The 21,192-nt window shown below is 32.8% G+C and overlaps 1 protein-coding gene across 1 annotated transcript; it reads left to right on the top strand.

Annotated features, from left to right (window-relative positions):
• Positions 1-2,028: 2,028 nt before the first annotated feature.
• Positions 2,029-20,574, top strand: LOC123709868 (protein halfway). Its single transcript, XM_045661458.1, has 10 exons — positions 2,029-2,315; positions 11,963-12,040; positions 12,200-12,386; positions 14,740-14,865; positions 15,478-15,678; positions 16,388-16,557; positions 16,874-17,059; positions 18,459-18,617; positions 18,940-19,044; positions 19,200-20,574. The coding sequence occupies exons 1-10, from the start codon at positions 2,289-2,291 to the stop codon at positions 19,476-19,478; spliced, it is 1,518 nt and encodes a 505-aa protein (XP_045517414.1). The 5' UTR covers positions 2,029-2,288; the 3' UTR covers positions 19,479-20,574.
• Positions 20,575-21,192: the final 618 nt, after the last annotated feature.

Raw genomic sequence — 21,192 nt, 5'->3', positions numbered from 1 at the left:
GCTATGGAATTCGCTTCCCGTCCCTATTCGCTTAGCTCCTTCTCTATCTTCCATTAAATTATTTCTGTACAAACATTACCTGTCCACATCGTATCCCTAACTTTCGGACTAACGACTAACTGACGTGAGACTGATCTTAAATTATTGTGATTCATGTGCACTTTTTATTTTTCATGTATCCTTTTTTAGTTTAGCTCGTTTTTTGTTCCGGTTTAGTTTTATCTTATAACTATATGTATTTTTGCACTTCTTGCCTACCTTATCGGATTTAATACATTTTTTTATCACAGTGGTTGCCTGGAAGAGATCGCTCGAAAGCGATAAGGCCGCCAGTTACCCTCCTTTTCATTTAATTATGTTCAATTTCTATATTGTAATGCAACGAAGAGGTAATAAATAAATAAGACTTTACATTTATTGGCTTTCCCCACTTGAGCTTAACGAATTAATTTAGCTTATCTCTCGTCATAGATTATGTAATCTTATGTTTTATTAAGATTTTTTTTATTGGTAATGCATTAAAGTCAAAAGAAATTCTTGGCGCTTTAACCTTTTTAGGTTCGGCTTCAGATTTCTGAATTTGTTTCATGATTATTTGTCTAATAGGCAGGTATGTGAGCTTCCTGTGACCATGTTTCCGTCACACTTCTAGCGAATGTTAAATGCGCACATATGCAGAAAATCCATTGGTACACAGCCGTAGATGGAACTTAGGACCTCAAGGATGAGAGTCGCAAGCTGAAGCCACTGATTATAATATTAACAATGCCTACCCTATACAAATTTCTCTTTGACTACAACACTCACAGGGTTAGGAGAATGGAGCTTTTCCCTAGCCTTTTCTACATAGACATACATACTATATTTGATAATTTTTTGTCGGAAAAGGAACCAGGACTGAAGAAAGAATGTTTATATATATATAAATAGTTGAAACTATAACTAGGAAGGTACTATTTAAAATAACCAATATGAATATGAACGACAACATGTACAGTATTAATACAAGTGTGGTTCTAAGTTACGACCCACATAGAACCTGCGTTTCTTTATCAATGTTGATAAACTGTGCAGTCGGATAAGCAGACTGAGCGTGAAATCGCTGTGAGCCTTTATAATTAGTACAGGTTTTTATTCCGATGTATGATTACTTTTTAAGTTGCAAGGTTCGAGATTAGGTCTTTCGAAGAGTGTCGACGAGAGTGAAGACTGTCTTAGGCTATGTGTTATCTCCGAAACTGAAAGATTCATTTATATTCGTATAAAACGGTATTAAAAAAGAAAGATTTTTTTCAAAGTTATTAGGACAAATTGGTTATCTGTGTCAAACGAAACGCCTGTTAATTTTTATATGCAATGACATCCACATACGTAATTTCATGAAGTATTTCAACCTTAATGGCTATAATTGGGCATATTTAAAGGCTCGATTTAGCTATTTATATTGTAGTCACTACGCAATTACTTGCATATTTATCTATAGGATTGAATATTTACTATTTAATGGTATTAAATAAGATACTGCGATAAACAGTATGTAAATATGTTTTAGCTAGATTATAAATAATTTTGAAAGAGTTACTACTCTTTACGTTACTACATACTATACCGTGAGTCTTAACTCTTAAGTAAAACTATATCAAATTTTATATAAGATTGTAAAGGTATAATACGTTTTACTTAAATAGTTTGTCATTATACACACAGTTAAACGATTATCGAATAAACTGAACATAACTCGAAATATTTAAACCTCATTTTGCGTAAACAAAACGCATGATACATGTATGATAGTATAATTATATTATCTTGGGTCAAAAAAGTCAAAATAGATACCTGTAGGTCGGCATCTGACCAAGCGTTATCCGTTCTACACTAAATACCTACAAACGGGAATACTGGACGGCAAGGTGGACGCCACTGAACTATATCTATCCTCCTCTAGTCCATTCATTTTCTTCATGTCAGCTCTGCTAACTGTGATTTGGTCTCTGTCCCACCCGTCAGTTATGAGTATACTGTACTAGTGAACTATTCAGTATTCAGTTTTCTGCTATGCACAATCGTGGTGTTATTCGATGCGGTTATGTTAATTACGATTTAGTTGAAAGAGTTTTATTACTTATTTGTTATGATAATTAAAAGATAAAGTGAAGATGAGTTCGTGTGATGCGTTAGTGAAGTGCCGGCTGTGGTGCGATGCATTAGCTGCTATTCCGATAAACTTTGAAAGTTAAATAGTTTTCAATGTTTTACTGCGTGCTTTTCGTGCAATAGAAGCTGCTAACATGGGGAACTTTCGATGTTGTTATAAGGCAAGTTATTTTTACAATACCGAGAAATACTTTATAAAAATTATTTACGAAAGAATAAGGAACAAGTATTGAGAACTCTATAGTTGCATATGAATTTTCCCGACCAAGAAACACTCCCACGTATTATTTTTGCATAAATAATAATTATTAATTATAATTAATAAGTCAATTACCTCATTTAATATAAAACGTTATTCACGTAAATTATGATTTCACTTACTAAATTATGTTTACCTTTTGAATGACAATTTATTTTGATATAATTGTTTTCCTTATTCGCGGCTGCATTCTCAGAAACAAGTTTACGTCATAAACACAAGTATTGTCTAAATATTTCATCAATATGAAAGTGTCACAAACCGATAGAAAGTCGAAGACTTCAAAGTCTATAGAAAGAACTGGCGAAGACCCAGAATCCGTGTATTTGTGTTTTCATCTTGACACTAGTTATTTATTACTTTTATCATACGATACTGTGGTCTCGAATGCCGATGTCTGATAGTCACAAACGACTTACTATGTTGTCTTTTGTTATATAGCATCACAATAAATATAAAAATTTTATACCTACTAAGGAATATTATTTTATTATCTTTTCTTCAATAAAATCAAAATTTTATGATATAGTAATGATAAAATTTAAATAAAATATATGGTTTATATTTTATTGCTATGCATGATAAATAAATAATGTATATTTCATATATATTTATGGCTAAACTGCCCTTCAATTCTGTTCTGCTTTTGTCATAAGAGACAATGCCTTTTATTTCATTTTATAAATTAAATTGATCGCTTAATAGAACAAATCATGACAGTTCATATATGGCAAATAATTATAAGACCGTATCGAAGTTGCCAAAAAAGTTGACAGACTAAAATGCTCATCACGCAGTTGAATGACCTTTAAAAAAGTAATTGATGAGCGCCAAGAAAAAATTCCTATCGTGCTATATATATACATATATATATATAGCACTATCGTTAAAGAGCCTTAAAAAAGTATGAGTGGTGTCTCAATACCAAAAAATAAGTAAAACCTTATTATGCGGCCTTAAGACGTATTCACAAACTCAGAACGGAAGTACTAACATTACGAGATCTCAATGTTCTGTTCAGAGGATGTCTTTAATTCCAGTTCGTTTATTCTTGCGATCTCTGCCTATTACACTATTGCTGCATTGCTATAAAAAGGTTTTCTCTCTCAAAGACTCTAGGTAACGTCAATGATACGTACTGTTCTATTGAAGCCTGGTAGCTTGAAGGTAGGTAGAGTTTTTTATTCAAAAACGTACCTAAAGTTCCATTGTTACTCTGAAAAAAACATGAATATGACAAAAAACAATTTATTGATTTTTATATATATAAGGAAAGATGTACATCACTTTAACACTCAGTTTATGTGGCACGTGTTATATAGATACAATTGTTTTATAGTCTTTATACATCTGTAGAAAATCAAAACGGTAATACAACGTATGTGCAATGAAGAGGGGCAGAGTGCACGCGACCGGTCACTTTAAACGAGTTAATTTAATTGTGATGAACACTACAGTCCACTTAACAAAAGGACAGTAACGAAATTATACACAACAATAATAATGTAATTTTATCTGATTAATCATGTTTTTTATTGCTCGGTGTAATTCCAAAAAGAGTATTTTCGAAACAACGACGTCGCGGTTACTATAATGTGACATAAATCAATTAAGTCTCTACTCTATTACCCTTAACTCAAGGGTGGATGACAAGATTATTAAAGGTTTATGTGAGGGAGTTCGTAGACCATAAGTTTTGACAACAATTCTAAATAACTTAATTTTTCTTATTTTTATGACATTATGATAATTAAAATATGACATCACACATGAATCTGAATGTAGTATGTAATCACTTTCTTTGCAAATAATCGATTTATTAAGTAATATTAAATAGTTATTTTAAATTAATATCCTTATTAAGTACAGCTTCAGTTTACATAAAATATAATTATATATAAATACGGAAATCGCATATTAACATTGCCGGAACGTGCTCAAAATAGATTAGCTATGTTATAAATAGCATCAGCGAACAATGGCTCGAATGACAAAGTGTATGATTTCATTCCAAGCTATGTACATACACACATCTTATAATTACACACAATAATTAAACTAAAATAAAATGAAGGTTTCCGTTGCTCAATTGGTCACGTAGTTGTCGTGTCGAAGCAGGTATACCTAAAGGTAGATTTATGGGAAATCTGTGTGTGCTGTGGGTAGCGGTAGTCACAGGCAGGCATCTGAAAATTAAAAAAAAATGTAAGGAAGACAGATGAAATATATCTTGTATAGGGGAAAAGGCGTACTGAATTTCTTAAAGTAAACCCAGGTACCAACTAACCTAGAGGTTTTGTTACAAAATACTTAATAAATATGTACCTAATGAATGCAATGTTTACTTCGTCTGCCTTTTACGTAAATACGATTACAGAATTTACTCGTAACATTTCACAAAGCACGTACAATCAGCATAACATCCCCGTATACTTCTTACTTAAACTCTTCAACACTTAAATTTTTTTTTTTTTTTTTAATAATTTTATGGCCTGGTCAACACTTAAATCTAAGATATCATAGAGAATATTGCAGAACATTATTGTACAGTAAATAACTGACAACGTTAATGTTATGTTAAGGCTTTTGCCATAGGTCAACTTTTAGATCTGAATAAAGATATTTATATTATCTATAGCTCACCCTTTTTATTCATTGCTTAAACTTTGCCGTTATTACTTAGTGTTTGCACGAAAGATTTGCAACTATCTCCTTCTGCTTGTGTATTTCATTATCTCGCAAGCACACACAGTGTTTAAAAAATATAGATAATATGTTAAGTAATTACAAATTTAGTAGTACACTTTTATTATATTTACAAAAACTTTCCAACGCTCAACACATTTATAACATTGTCACATAAAAAATACAAGATTATAAGTGACAAGCACTTATAGGCTAACAACACATACAAAAAGAAAAAAGAACTACAAAGAAATTGACTCCATTTCTATTCCATCCGTCTTCATTACTAAAGTGAAAATATTGGTTCAATCAGTGTTATTCATCTACAGTGAATAATCTGTAACAAAACTTTAATATTGGGTGAACCCACTGCAGTCTTAACATATCAATTTATGTTTATGGCTATGGCTTTAAAATTAATATGCTATGGCACGATCGCTATTTTAATATAAGTTCTTTGGCTTGCGACTTGCGAATTTCAATCCCTGAAATAATGTCGTTCACTCAAGTCCTGGTAAGTTTTTATTTGGTGTAAAATCTTAAATAATTAATTGTTGTTTCGAAAATATAAAGCCTTCTCATTTTTGACTCTACTCAATGAGAAAATAGCCACAGTAACTTAACGATAAATATTTTTAAAGTCTATACAATCCCTTTAGGTAAGTTTAGAGCATACACTAGTTACGCACAAACAACTGTAAAATGTAAATTGATGAGGTTTGTGTTGTGTAATCTGTGTCACAGATTGTTTACATATTTTATATCGCATCAGGTATAGATAACCTTTTTCATGATCTGAAAGCAACAGCACAACGACTTCAGGTTCGTTGAAACTTAGTACTCTCGCGATTTGTTATTATTAATAAAATAATACAAGGTTTCCAAGTGCAGTGCTTTAATTAAAATACAATAAATAATAATTTGTTGTCGGTCGTCATATACATCCACATTTCCTAAGCATCGAATCGAACCTGCGAGTTGTTAATCCTACTTTTTAAATTAAACTACAAATATTCACAGTTTTTTTCCTTTAATGGAATAAAAATGAATATCACTAAAGGAACTTCTAAAAACCACATCTTTTTTCTTTTATTACCTGCACGACAAAGTGGTCAATTACAAGACTCAATTAATAAGTCGCTAAGCGTTAAAGTAAAAATAGAAGAAAAAGTCTATGTGAAAACCGGTTGCGTACCTCTGACTTGCTAATGTGAGCGGCAGAATAGATATTTAGGCCGTTGCCCGATGTAAAAATAACTTAATCGACAGATATCGAGTGTTAAATGCAAAATTATGTTCTTAAATCAATACAGATGTGTGAGGAGACGTGCTAACTATACTTACTACTTGTATGTTTAGTATTTGGCAGATTAGTTTTCACCAGCGTTCAGTACTTCGCACGCCTGGATATTCTATTCAATAAAATAAAAGCTTTTTTTTAAATATGTAGTTAGAGATATTGATGTCTCTATAACAGTAGAACATCACTTGTTCTCTAATGTTAGTAGTATCTGCTGCGTACGGTATACTTGTATTTTATTGGTAATTTTTTCAAGTCTTATGTTTTCATATGGATCCTTAACTTTTTTCAAAATTAATTATCTATAATCATTTTTTATGTAATGGTAAAATATTTTTTTAAACCGAATCAAACAATCAAATCGTTATAAAATTATTGTGTCTTGATTATTATAAAAATCTATGTTAAGTTAAATCATTTCAATTGGAAGAAAAAAAAGCTACAGTAAAATGAAGCCTAAAACATTGAAGTTTAGGCCTACCTATGTGCTTTAATATTGGACCAACCTGGTGGTTTTCTTGAAAAATAATAATAAATAATTACTTATTATTATTACTCTGTAGTTAAATTACACATTCAAAAGACTTTATGTTTGTGAGTTATAAAATTGTAAATTGCAAACCTTTAACCAATATTTTTTTATTACTGACTCTTTGGCCTCATTAATCGAGCGGATGACGAATCCGCCAGGTTATTGCCTGTTTCGGTCTTAGGTTCTTTTGTATGTGAACATATAAATTGTTTGTAATTTCTCTCCTTGTAGGATTGAATTTAAAAAAAAAGAACTCGTTTAGCTAAAAGTACACTTTGTGTGTGCTTCAAGCATATATATCTCTTACTTAGAATGAATAGCATATATATTATATATTTTAATATATAATGTGTGTTTTCCAACATATTAAAAAAACTACACTAATAATATGGTTTAGTCAATCGTTAGTATAATCAAAAGATTGATAAGTCACACCCAAAAAGTAACTCGCATTTGCGTTAAAAGGGCAGATTGATAAAGACCAATAAATGTAAATGATAAGCACCAATATGCAATTTACGAGTTTTAGTGCATTTTGAAACAAAACTAAATTAGTGCATAGTTATTCCTGCTATTTCAAAATATGACAAATGTTCTAAGTTAAATACAGTATCGTATTGAATAAAGTACATCTGCAACATATATTGTTTAATCGTCTCGTCTATTATGAACAAGTAGGTGGTCCTATGTGGGTACACAGCTAAATTGGCCCCATACTGTTTGGCTTTGACCATTTACGTGATATATGAGTATTTGCCTTCACTCGTAAAATGGCTAGCCCATTTTTATAGCGCAAAGGACAGTACGTAATACGAAAGTGGAGGGGCGTCTTATTAGCATCATGAACTTGTTGGGCTGTCCGTACGTGTTAAGCAGTTTCAAGGGAGCAGGTTCATTTTTAACCAATACATAACCATGCTCCTTCACGAACTTTGTCGTTGGTGTTCCTCCTCCTCATCTGGGTTCATATCATCAGAAATAAACATAAAACTGAAATACAGAGCAGTGACCTCTTACAGGACATAAACATTGTCGTCCCTTACTAATTTCCAAGCTTTAAGCTAACTTTTCCAAATTCCATCTGCAAAAACCAACCTAGGAATTCAGGCACCTCTCCTTTGAATAACTTATCCGGAATTATATTCGGCAGTGAGCTGATCAATTTTAAAGAAAGCATTGTTAAGTACACGTACCTAATCCGCTGTTTTGCTGGTTAATTATTTCTGCTTAACAAGCAAAACAAAGTTATTGTATTCTTATTTTACCTTGTATATATGTATGTTAATTGAATTTTTTTTATACATATACCGTAGATTTAGTATTATGTATGGTAAACTTAAATAAATAAAAATTAAAATTAAATTTTACAAATGTGTAGAATAGTGCGCGTATATAAAAAATATTGATTAAATTACGGGATACCATAGAGGAAGGTTCACATTTCGTCTATTTATTACATTTTGTTCATAGGCAAGTAAAACACAAGCCTTTTTATCCTTCCATATTTCACTAAGAATCGAGTCCAAAACCTCCAAGTAAAAGGACGACCTTTTGATCATTGCTTTTGATGGGCACGAGCCCATCAACCAAAATACAATATAGTGTAAAATTGTAGTACGTTGTTTTTTATATGATCGTAGAATGTCACTGATACTGATACAATATTTAAAAATTAATAATGAACACCCATAAACTAATTGTTGAGTCACTAAGTATTGTTATCAAACCTATTACGTAAAGATGTTCCATATCACTTGATTTGGTTAATTTATTTTCTATTTATTTCATTCAAACGAACGATTTATGTATTTGTGTGATTTTCCAATATATTAGAAATTGGCATGAATGGATGGGTCCATTGTTAATAGAAAATCATTTGTTTTTTTTTGTGCTGTCAATATGAGTAATTTTACTCTTAGTACTTTTCTTTGTACAAGCAGTAATATAAATTATCTGTGTAATGGTGAATATTACGTATGTTGCACAGATTATACCGCATCTGCAAACTTAGTACCATGTACTTAAATACATGTTAACTTTTATTTTTAACTTTAGATAGTTAAGAACTAGCTGCTTACAACTCCCTAAAAAGACTCTTGAACGTTGATATCGACAACAGAACTCTATCGAATAACAAATTCTTCGATTGATGATGATGATATTAATTATAACATAATTATTGTTATAATTAATACAGTCTCTAAATATGTATATTAAATTCAGTTCATCTTTGACTAGCAAATGCAATCACGGTAATATGATGTAAAAAGCGTCTGTTTGAGCAGTTTGCTCTCCGTTATCAGGGCACGAACGAAGGCCATGCTATAAATAGACGATCTATTTACTTAACTTTGTGAAGTATGTACTTTGAGAATTGTGTAATTGATATACTATTTTAAGACAATAAATTTTCGTACACGATTTCATGAAATCATTAGACACCTACCAGGTCCTGTCAATAGTTTTCAAATGGTGGATGGTTAATATTAATGTTGTATTGTGTATTTGTCAATGTCGATATGTTTTTAATATATATTTAATGCACCCCACTGGTTCACATTTCGATCACTTGCAAAACGCCCGGCAGTTGAACAGTGGAATCTGAAATATTTCCATTTCCAAGTATCGTATATTTAAGTACACACACAGTTACAGTGTTACTTACAGTTAAGTAGGTTGTTAATGCTTGTGAGCTATTAGCTGATAATTACGTGATTAACGTCCGGGAGCGTGACTTACTGTAGTTTCACACGATCGCGATTACATACAACCAAACTAGTTATCATAAACTTATATATGATAAACTTGAATGTGCGAAAATTGAATTCAAAAAGTAACCCGACTAATAAAGTAGGTAGGTATTATTAAAATATGCTTTAAATAAACTTAATATTGTTGTTTGCGCTAAATCGCTGTCAGTCAAAGAAGGATGACAAGTGACATAATTATTTAAGGATACATGGCTTGGAGTGGGACACACCAGCGTTGATGATAAGTTTAGCTAGCTAGTTTTCATCTGATCGATTATTGGATTCCTTTTTTTTAGAAGGAATGGATCCTAGATATACTCGTAGCTTCCGGATATCCAGGCCCACACAATTATATAAAATATGGATATGCTCTTAGCCTGGATTTAATTCGTAATCATGATTTTTTTTTACTGAAAGGCAACTAAAACGTTTCTAAACATACAATGTTTAACGTTTCTAATACAGCTGGCTTGTTGCATTAACTATAGATACCTTGAGTTATCGCGATTTTTTTATTGAATTCAAGAATAAACGTTTAACTGAAAATTGCTGTCATATTCATATATTTAAATAATATTTATTTCGTGTTCGCGTATAAATTATAACAATTTGTAAGCTACGCTACGCTACTTGTCATTTATATATCTAGAGTTTTAATTGCCTAATATCACTTGAAAAACATGTATTTTAAGAACATCATTTAGAGTTTATTCTTTCAGTGGAAAATCACAACAAAAACTTCGTATTTAAATTAAAACGACTAACACATACATAGACAAAGAAAACTAACGTCATTTCCACAGACTAACAAACAAAACTAAATGAAACATCTGTAAGAACAAAATAGATAATTAATAATTTAATTTAAGAAAAACATTTTTTTACACATATTAACGTTTAGGCAGATTAATGTAATATGTGAATGCCTTTTTTAATCTATAGTCATAAGTGTAATTATTGATACGATAATTTTACAGATAAAATTTAGTCGCTAAACATCGAACGATATGATAAAACCCATAAATTTAGTATTGAGGGCAGCTGATCGATGTTGATGTCATATCATTTTGAACGATAGCGCGATAACAAACATCTTGCATATGGCTTTATTGCTTTTTTATTGACGTCATTTACTGTTTGGTTATATGTACCTACATATAACTTAAACAAGATATTAGCCTAGTGGTTAAGACTTCAATCAACCTTAAAGCCGTTCAAATCCCGATTGTGCATCAAGGCCTATGTATTTTTGAACGCTGTAACAAATGCTCTTACAGTGAAGTAAACTAAAACAATTCGACTTAGGGTCTTTCAAGAAAAAAGCGTAACAATTCTTGAAAGGCCGGCAACGCACTTGCGAGCCTTCTGGCAATGCGAGTGTCCATGGGCGGCACCATAACATCAGGTGAGCCTCCTGCCCGTTTACCTCCTATTACGTAAAAAAAAGAGTCTCAGACACGGAAAGCTTGAAAAATAATCTATGAAACAGAAATTTGAGGTGGAGCCCTTATAAATTTAACTAAATTGACGTGAATGGAGACTACATATACAAACCTATGTGATATGGCACGCCTTTGCCTTACACTGTTATTACTAAGACTACATAAGATTATCGTTTCCTTTCCTTTATAAAAAGAGCCGAAACTGCGAGATAATCCACTGTTGTCACGGACTTGTCTGAGCGCTGGACGCCAATTATTCAATTTGTTCATTTCCTTTTTTAACTCCTCGCATTGCGCAGGTAAAATGGAACTGCCGGACATGCGTCTTGTACAAGGTCATTGTTAGCTAAAAAGTTAAATATGTGACGGCTTCGTGGTTCAAAAAAAAGAAAAACGTCTTGCATTTGTTACACCCTCTCTTGCGAGGGGGGTGTTTTGTATGCTCTAATACAGGATGGTACGGGGGCGATCTATTTAGCCCTTGATGGGGAAGCCAGCAGATTTATGTGGTTCTAGATCAAACTTGAATCATTTTAATACTGCAGCATTAAACGGAAGCATTTGTTTAAAAGTTTTCACAAAATCATAGTTCAATTATTCTTATTGGTAAGATTGTAGTATGAAGGTCAATATAAAAAAAAACTTTTTTGAAGGTCTAAATTTATATTTGAAGAACTGGCAAGAAACATTGCGAGATTCTTTTTAAGCGCAAATCATTATTATAAAGAGTAGTGACAGCCCAGTCGTTAAGCTTGCGACTATCTGTGCGTAATACATGTTGATTTTGCTTGATTTATATAAACAAGTTTTGAGGAATAATGTTTTTTTATTATCTTATAGTTGGTGTTGTGGGTGGCAATTGCGTATCTGATGGCCTTCCCTCCTCTCACAGAGACAAGGATGGAAGAAAGTATGGAGGTATCATATTTTATTATGGTTTTATAATGGCAGCCTTATTTGAATATATACTACTTCTTACCATAAAACTTGATTTATTTCTATATTCAAATTGTGAAAGTATACTTAAGTACAATAAGATATGTAGTATCATTTTGACCTAAAGCTTTGTATCACCAGCCCCACCCAACATCAACGGAAAAGCCGGAAACGGAGGCACCACGCATCGAGCTGAAAATGGGCAAATGCTTCCACATGTCCCGGGAGCATTGCCCCACGGAACAGCGGTGCAAACGAGTGGACCCTGTGTCAGTCTTCTGTTGTGACGTAGACAGCTTCCGACTAAGAGAGGCTCTTGCTATCACAAGTATGACCACACCAATACAAGTATAACAAATGCATTAAATCAATTGAATACTGTTAATATGTTACTAAAGTAGTATTCGTAGTAGAATTTTTTCTTCCAGAATCGAATGAAATGTTTAAATAAGATACGTGTTTCAATTACAGAATAATAAAAAAGTTTAAAAAAAGAAAAAGTTACAAAGTAACAGTATCTATGTCCAGACTAGTTATTTTTTGAAGGGGAAAAATATGTGATAAGCCTTTAGGTACCAAATATAAAAAATTTAAAGTTTACAGTTAACCAGCTTCGTAGCAGGCATTGCCAATATAATTAAATGAACTAACAATTTTACCTGAGAGAACGATATATCTGCAAAAGGCAACAATATGGAAGTATAACAAAAACAATTTCGAAATACAATGCCAGCAAGTAACATGTGAAGTATGCACTCTGCATAATTCAATGCAAACTTAATCGATTTCACGCATTACTAATGTACGAGCGATCGTATCTTTTACTCGTGTGATCACACAATATATATCTAACAAACTATATATCTAACTAGCTAGTGCCATATAACATATACGTCATACTATTTTAAGACGTTATAAAGTTTAAAATAAAATAAATGAGTTGCGCTACTACCTTTTTTTAGGGCCGGGCTACAGATTTCTGTATCTGTTTCATATCAATCTAGTAAGCAAGTAGGGGATCAGCCTCCGGTGCCTGACGCCGTCGACTTTTAGACTCCGGTTTCCTCACGATGTTTTCCTTCACCGTTGGAGCGAATGTTAAATGCGCACATAGAAAGAAAGTCCATTAGAGCACAGCCTCCGACTTCAGGAATGAGAGTCACTAGGCCAACACTGCTCTGTTAAATAAAAATTGATATAATAATTCAATTGATGAATATTCACGAATAAGGAGCTTGGCAGCAAACGTATTGCTAACTAAACAATGCGCCAAAAATTAAAGTGAATATATTACAGATTTTATACAGAATATTCAACGAAACTTGTCAGATATACGGCAAACTAAATTAATTAAAAATTAATTACAATTTACATTTAGTCCAATAAATGTCTTATAAACCTAATGACTAATGATAATGAAAAAAATAGAGTATTTACAATATTCAGGTGGGTTTTACTTAGTAATAATTATAATTGAATAATTAAACAGAAAACTAAAACAAATTAAATAGTTTGGTTCCTGTGGCAGTGTACCTTAAATTCTGGCATTTTCTCTGAATAAAGTAGGTATGTTGTTTAATATATATTTGTATGTTCAAGTCGTAAAGCCGCCAAATTCTAGTCGTGGGCATTACATACGTCTTCGTAGAGTTTGCCTTGATTGACATTCATACGGACAAATAAAATATGCCATTACATGAAACTAATACAAATATTTTTTTAACTAAGATCACTATGACAACGTGATGTAGTATACTTTACACCATTCGATTGCTAAGGGAACTATTCGAAAATTTATTAAAATTATTTGGAATTTGTTTTTTTTACTTTTCATTATGTTTTCAAATATCTTCCTAATACAAAAAAGGTTGAACACTGGTCAGACTGATGCTTGTTTTGTTTACGTTAAACTATAAACGACAAAAAAGTATACCTTATCAAACTTTACATTGTTACAAAATTGAAAATTCAACGGTTAAATTCAAAGTTCATATTTAAGAAAGTTCTCCGGCATCTTAATATAATCGGACATTTCAAACCACGGACTGCCATGTTATTTTAAACAATATTGAGCATTAATTTACTTTAAAAACACTTGATAGCCGATTCTGAGTACAATTTTATCGTCATTGGCATGTACCAAGTACCAACAGGCTCACTAAGATCCATTATCTCACAAAGATCAACATGTATTCGTGTCATCGCGTGGGTCGAGCTATAAATAACTGCTTAATTATTACAACCAATAAATTTACATTTTATTTGAATTTAAATAGTTCTGTTATTAACTCCAAGGGTAGAATAGTAAAACGATCTAGAAACGATAATCACCTCGATTAAGGTGATTTAATTAATTATTTAGACTATTTGATTATTCATCTTGGGTTCGTTATCTTTAAACTGAATTTATTATACTTTTTTTAATTATTAGTTATGACAAAATGACTGCCAACTTTTTATTGAAGTGTGAATTTAAATTTAATGATTGGTACTCGCCGCTGACCGTTTTATCATCGTAGCGCATAGTGGGACAATATCAAGCCCTTTTCTAAATATATCGATCCAAGGTAGATGCAATAATTTACACATAAATTGATTTTTTAACTGTCTACTTTAAAATACAACAGATGATAATCTATTGTTTTTAGTTTTTTTTATGTAAATAATGTTTATTGTTTTAGTGACCCAGAACACGACAAATCTGCACGTGCTGAACGCGACGATAAAGGAGCTGGATGTGTCACAATCCACATTTAGAAGACTCACTTCGATGTCACTCACTGACGGAAATATCGGCAAAATAGTTGGTAACACAGTTTTGTCATTTTAAAATGTTCATAAATATATAAACAAATATGTAGTCATTTTCACGTATAATTTTTATTAAACGGTAAGTAGGTGATCAAAAGTTTGTGCCTTCTAACCTGATACAAGATGTTTTTCATCGGGAAACGAAGTTAGGACCTTAGGAGTTTCGAGTCCAGCGCTTTGAAATCAAGCTCAGTTGTGCTAGAAAGAGGAGCAAAGCTATGAAGCAATCTTTTAAAAAGACCTTTGTCCTATAAATTTATAATCTCTCTTAATACAATAATACCTCGTGTAAAATTATTTTGTTCATGCCAAAGTTAAGGATCTTTCTCAAGAAGAAAAGAAAAATAATGGTAGTAAGTATTTTGCTTTTGAAATAGTGAAACAAAAACATAGTTTTTGTGTTTATATGTTTTGTTTTGACCCGACCTAGATTATTTAAAATGGTATTTATTTGTGCTTTTTACTTGATTACATATCAATGGTACTTATAAAAAAACCATAAACGCACATACAGTAACATAATTTTGATTTTAGTAAGCTAAAAATTTTAACTTAGTATTCGTACTACTACTCGACCAACTATACTATAATTGCTGGTTTGTTATCAGGTCAATTCCCTAAGTACTCCTCGATTGCATGCCTGAATATCTCCAACAATAACCTGAGCAGCATCACGCCGCAGCCACCAGGCCAGCGACCTTTCGCCTATCTTTTCACACTGTCCATACTCGACGCTTCCGCTAACAATCTGACAGAGTTCCCGTTGAGCCTCGTACAGAGTAATAGGAAGATACATGTCGACCTCTCGGGTATGTATTACATTATATACAAACACTACACTACACTTAACATTTAAGTTATGAATTACTATTTAATATTGTTTCTATTTCCTCTAGAACAGAAATCTTTACCTTATCGTGTTTAATACATTAAAAGCGGCACCAACTAAAATACGTTATATATTATATTATTTTGTGTAATTATACTATTTGAAAATATTTAAGAGTATATTTATTCATCCAAGTAGCTGTATCGGGCAGCAAATCGAACCTAATAAAAAAGTAAAGTTTCTGAGGTTGTCGGTTATAAGCTCGAGATCTACTAAAACAATTTGGAAAATTAATAATTTTACCAATGGAATTCCAAGTTATTTGTGAGTGTCAAGGAGGAGAAACGGTCGAACGAAAACTTTTCTCATGAACGCTGCCTTTACGATGCGAGATATATAATTGAGTTCTATTGAAAAGTTGGTGAGAATTGTCTCTATGCATGAGCTTATATGAAAGTCAGCAACAGCATATGGCTAGCTTTCATATTGTATAAAAGCAATTACTCTGTGTATTAAGCGGCTGTCTGTCTGTTTGCGCTATTCTCAAAATTTACGGGATAATGTTGCCCCTGCGAAGCCGCAGAAGCGGGACGCTAGTATTATATAAATATAGTTTAGTAAATAGTATTATGTTTTACATGAAGCGAAGATTTAATATCCTCGTAAATATATAAACTACTTTTCCTCAGGCAACAACTACCTGCCGTGCAAGCACTTCCAGAAGACAATGGAGGCTAACAACGGCTCTCTTCTACAGTTCCTTAACCACGAGAACACGTACTGTGCCCTCGACCTACAATTCAACTGGTTCCAGAACGTGCAGATCGTTCAGATTGATCACTTGCAAGTTCAGAAAGATGTATGTTCATTCTATTGAATATGTGTACGGAGTCAAGTTTAGATATTATTTATGTCTTTAAAAAGAAGTAGGCGATTAGCCTTCTGTGTTTTATGTTATGGTTCAATTGATGGTTGGTTATGTGATGTTTCATAGATTATCGTGTAACTGTTTAAATTAAAGACCCAATCAAGAACTAATCATATTTACATAGATTCTATAGTTTGTGTTAAACATTATAATTTACATTCTTTATTTTAAAAAATGTGTTGTTTTCTAATTGTGTTTTTTAAATTTCTACGAGGACTTTTTATTCTAATAATGTTTGCAATTCCAGTTAAACAAGAGCTGCCAAGACATAAAGCCAGCAAACATAAACTGCACGTGCACGACATCGCTTGAGCTGGTGGTCCACCGTGAGGCCACTTACGTAGTGGCTGTGGACTGCTCCCAGCGCGGTCTCACGCAGCTGCCCACCGGTCTACCCAATAACACTGTTAAGCTGAATGTTTCTTACAACAAGGTGGGTGAACGATAAAAATAATTAACGCATTTTAAAGGGCATCAAAGATTTTATTTTATTTACACTTCGTTACACTACAATATAAAAAAAATAACATAATAAAATCAAAAGGAGCGATGCCTCTTCCAGGCAACCTCTGTGAGTAAAGAAAAAAAATGTATTAAATTACATAAGATAGGCAAGTAGTGCAAAAATACATGTTATACACATTTATTAAGACAAAACTAAACAGGAACAACAAAAAAACAAACTAAACTAAAAAGATGATACATTAAAAATGGAAAGTAAAAAGACACAAATCACGATAATTTAAGATAAGTCTCACGTCAGTTAGTAGTTAGTAAGAAAGTTAGGGATATGATGTGGACAGGTAATGTTTGTACAGAAGAAATTTAAAGGAAGATAGAGAAGGAGCTAAGCGAATAGGGACGGGAAGTGAATTCCATAGCCTAACTGCAGAGACCTTAAAGGAAGCGCCAAGAAAGGAGGAGTTATGAGATGGGATTTCAAGGTTTTCGGAAGAGCGTAAGCTATAGTTATGGGTTAGCAAAAATTAAATCATTTTTGAGATAGGAAGGAGTTTTAGGGTTGAACAGGATGGAATATAGGAGATGGAGAACATGAGCATCACGTCGCTGACGTATCGGCAACCTTTTTTCTTAATTTTAGCTAGCTTTAAACACCTAACTTATTTTGGTACTATCTTTTCAACTATTGTATTATAACACTCATTCACTCACAAGCACCCACCCACACACTCACTCCTGCGAATTAGAAACAGTTGAAAAGACAAAAAAATAAAAATAAAAGATTTCAATTAATTGTATATCTGATATATATGTATATTTAAGGAATTTAGTATGAAGTTTGTTATGCTGGGAATACACAGGTATTTTTTTACTTAAACGGTTCTTACTTTTTTACTTAAACCCAAATCTTTCACAATCGTTGTGAAATGAATAAACAAACACATTTTATTTATTTCTGTGTATTCTGAATATTGTTACTAGGGAGACAGTAACTTACATCAAAATTTATTCATTATAACACAATGTACAATTATGAACGTCAAAAACAGAAATGTATATGAAATGCTTCTAATTTTACATTTACCTACTGCCAGTTCTCAAATCAAGAGCGGACTTTTAAGATAACCTTACACTCACACACATTATTTGCAGCTGAAAGGTACCTTAGTAGTATTATTTTAGGATAACACAGATGTAATAGTGATATATAATTTTATGTACTATATATCTGGGATTAATACACCCATTATTGTTACGTTTAGTCGAAGATTTAATGCCGTGTAGGCGAAGCCAATTTAGGTTCTATATTCACTATCCCGCATACCGAATAAAGCTACAGAAATGTATTTTGTAACATGAATTAATTTCAGATAACGTCTCTCCAAGAGATAGCGGACGACACATCCTACGATCACTTGCAATGGTTGATAGCAGACCACAACGACATTGGCAGCATTGTGGAGCTCGAGGGATCCAAATTCATCGACAACTTCAGGCTCTTCTCCATCACTCATAACACACTCAGATCTGTGAGTTGTAATATTCTCGCTTTCGTTTCATTGTTAATTTGTAAGGGAAGTAAGTGAGAAACCTTTTTTGTCGTAATAACTATCACTTTGCCGGAAGCCAATGCAAAAACCATCGGGTTGTACGACATAATATATCACTATGAGTCGGAGGTACTATTACTTATGAAGTAATTGATCAAACAAGCATTCCGAACTAAAAAGAAAAGAAAAATTGCTAATAGTTGCTTACAAATACAACAAATACAATATGCAACTCATACATAGCATGAGACGTTTTAAAAATATGTTTTCGAATTGTTATAATGAATTAATAATATTTCAGATTCACCCTTACGTGCTTTCGAATCGCCTGGAGACAGCCGGCGCCACCATGCTCATCGCTGAAAACCACATTCACTGCGACTGCAACACCGAGAAAGTTGTCAAGGTATATAATTATAGTGTTCTAATGCTAGCCTTCAGATTGCTTTTCATATCGAGGGATTATAGTCACTCTTTCTTTTTTTTGCACTTTTTTGCTCTTTAGTGAGAGATAATTCTGGTGGATGTGTTTTGTATTTATTTGTCGCGTTTACGTTTCAGCCCTGGCTTCTCGAACATAACACGGCGTTACTGGACTACAAAGACCTCTGGTGCGACAACAACATGGGTCCGGTCGTGGATTTGAAAGAGTTTCAGGTCTGCCACACTCCGCGTGATTGGACGGACTACATCTACTACATCATAGGGCTAGAGGCCCTGGTGTTAGCGCTTCTGATTAGCAAGGTCTCTTACGACTACTGGGTGTTTAAGACCGCGGGATACTTGCCGTGGCCAGCCAACAAAATGCCAAGGTTGCCGTGCGATTGGCTTTGCGAATGAGACTTTCAGTGACGCCAAAACTAGTCTGAGATTTGTGTCCGTGGTTTAATAATATTAGATCCCGTCTACTTTCGGTCAGTATAGCTCGATTCGTAAAATTCTTTTTGTAGTGAATTAATAATCTTGTATACAACACACAGATAGTTAGGAAAAAATCAATCGTCAGTCAGGCACACACACAAAACTATTTTTGTAGTAATATTTCTCTTGCTATGCAAAACGTATCGCAGCTGCTTGGTTATATTTTCCCGGAAATATTTCCTTAACTGTGGTGAAACCCTTTGAATGAGTGTGATCGTTTCACGAGTCTAATAACAATTGTGGACTATATGCATTTGAAAACTCATTTCTCAAGCTAATTTAGAAGAAACATTAATAGAAGTGTCTTAAAAATAGTTATTTTAATATATTAAAAATCAGCAAAAAAAATACAACGAATGTAGTACATTTTAAACCAAACATTTTTCGAATTTTTTGAAGAATTTTGACTTTATTGAAACGCGCTTTTGGATTACCTTGCCATATTCGATATATATTCGGAGAATCTCGATTGTTTTTAAATCTAACAAAATATGTTTTTTGAATTATTTTTGAACTAAAGATTATATAATGATGTTTTTTGTTTAAAATTTCTTCTTTGTGCGAGGCACATTACACGTATTATAGAAGTTATCTCAATCATAATATTTTATAGTACATGTTAGTTGACTGTAATCAGTTTTTTAAGGAAACCAATAAACATAGATAATAGATCAATCCAATGGCATAGTCTACACTCTATTTATGTAAAAGCTTTCACTGAGATAGTGGATGTGGTAAATTTTAATTGTGCTTTATGAGGCTAGATTATATTTGTACATTTTCCATCCATAAATAGCACTTTAACAAGTATTTGTATTACACACTAAGTCAACGAAGTACTATTAGAAACTGGCAATATTTTAACTGTCAAAACGAATTTACAGCCAATATACAATAACAATAGATATTTTGATTTTTCTGTGCCATTTGGCTTTTTGTTATATTTTGTACATATAGATGTAAAATATTAGCATAATATTTTATTTTTATTAGCTTTTATGTATATATTAGACGTGAAGACTGTATATTTTGTACTTTTGTTTTAAATAAATCTTGTTTACGTTTACTTTACTTTTTCCTAGTTTAACTTTTATTTTTGCTTGTACAATGTGCTTTTACAATCTCTGCGAGACATCGTACCCTGAGACGTGCCAAGTTATTCCAGCCGCTAAAGACATATAGAACTTCTCGACCTAGGCCACTAAGGCCTTCGGGCACCACAGTCAGTGTCTACTGGTCGAGAATCCTCTAACAACGAGGTCAAATAGACGGAGCGGGAAGCGGGGAATGAACGACTACTCCGTTCATTTTCTGCCTAGTTGTCGCTCCATCCAACGAGGTTGTGCCTCCTTTTGCGAGCGGGGAGTCGAGCCACCAATACTGGTGGTATTGGTTAGACCTTCGTAGCATCAAGACGTTTTTGTGAACTTCACTATGTCAGATTCTTCTAGTGAAGATGATTATATTAATATGGTCAATAAAATCTTACAATTGTAAGATCAAGATTTTGGATAGAAGAGTTATTACGAATGTACAACAATTTGCAAGACGACTCGGTTCAAAATTAGGACTCCGCTTTACTCGCTTGCTCCGCTCTGCTTTACTCTTTTGCGGTGGAAGTAATTGTATGAAA

Source organism: Pieris brassicae, chromosome 5 (genome assembly GCF_905147105.1).
Source record: "Pieris brassicae chromosome 5, ilPieBrab1.1, whole genome shotgun sequence".
Taxonomy (NCBI): Eukaryota; Metazoa; Arthropoda; class Insecta; order Lepidoptera; family Pieridae; genus Pieris; species Pieris brassicae.
This window is presented reverse-complemented; position numbering and strand designations above follow the sequence as displayed.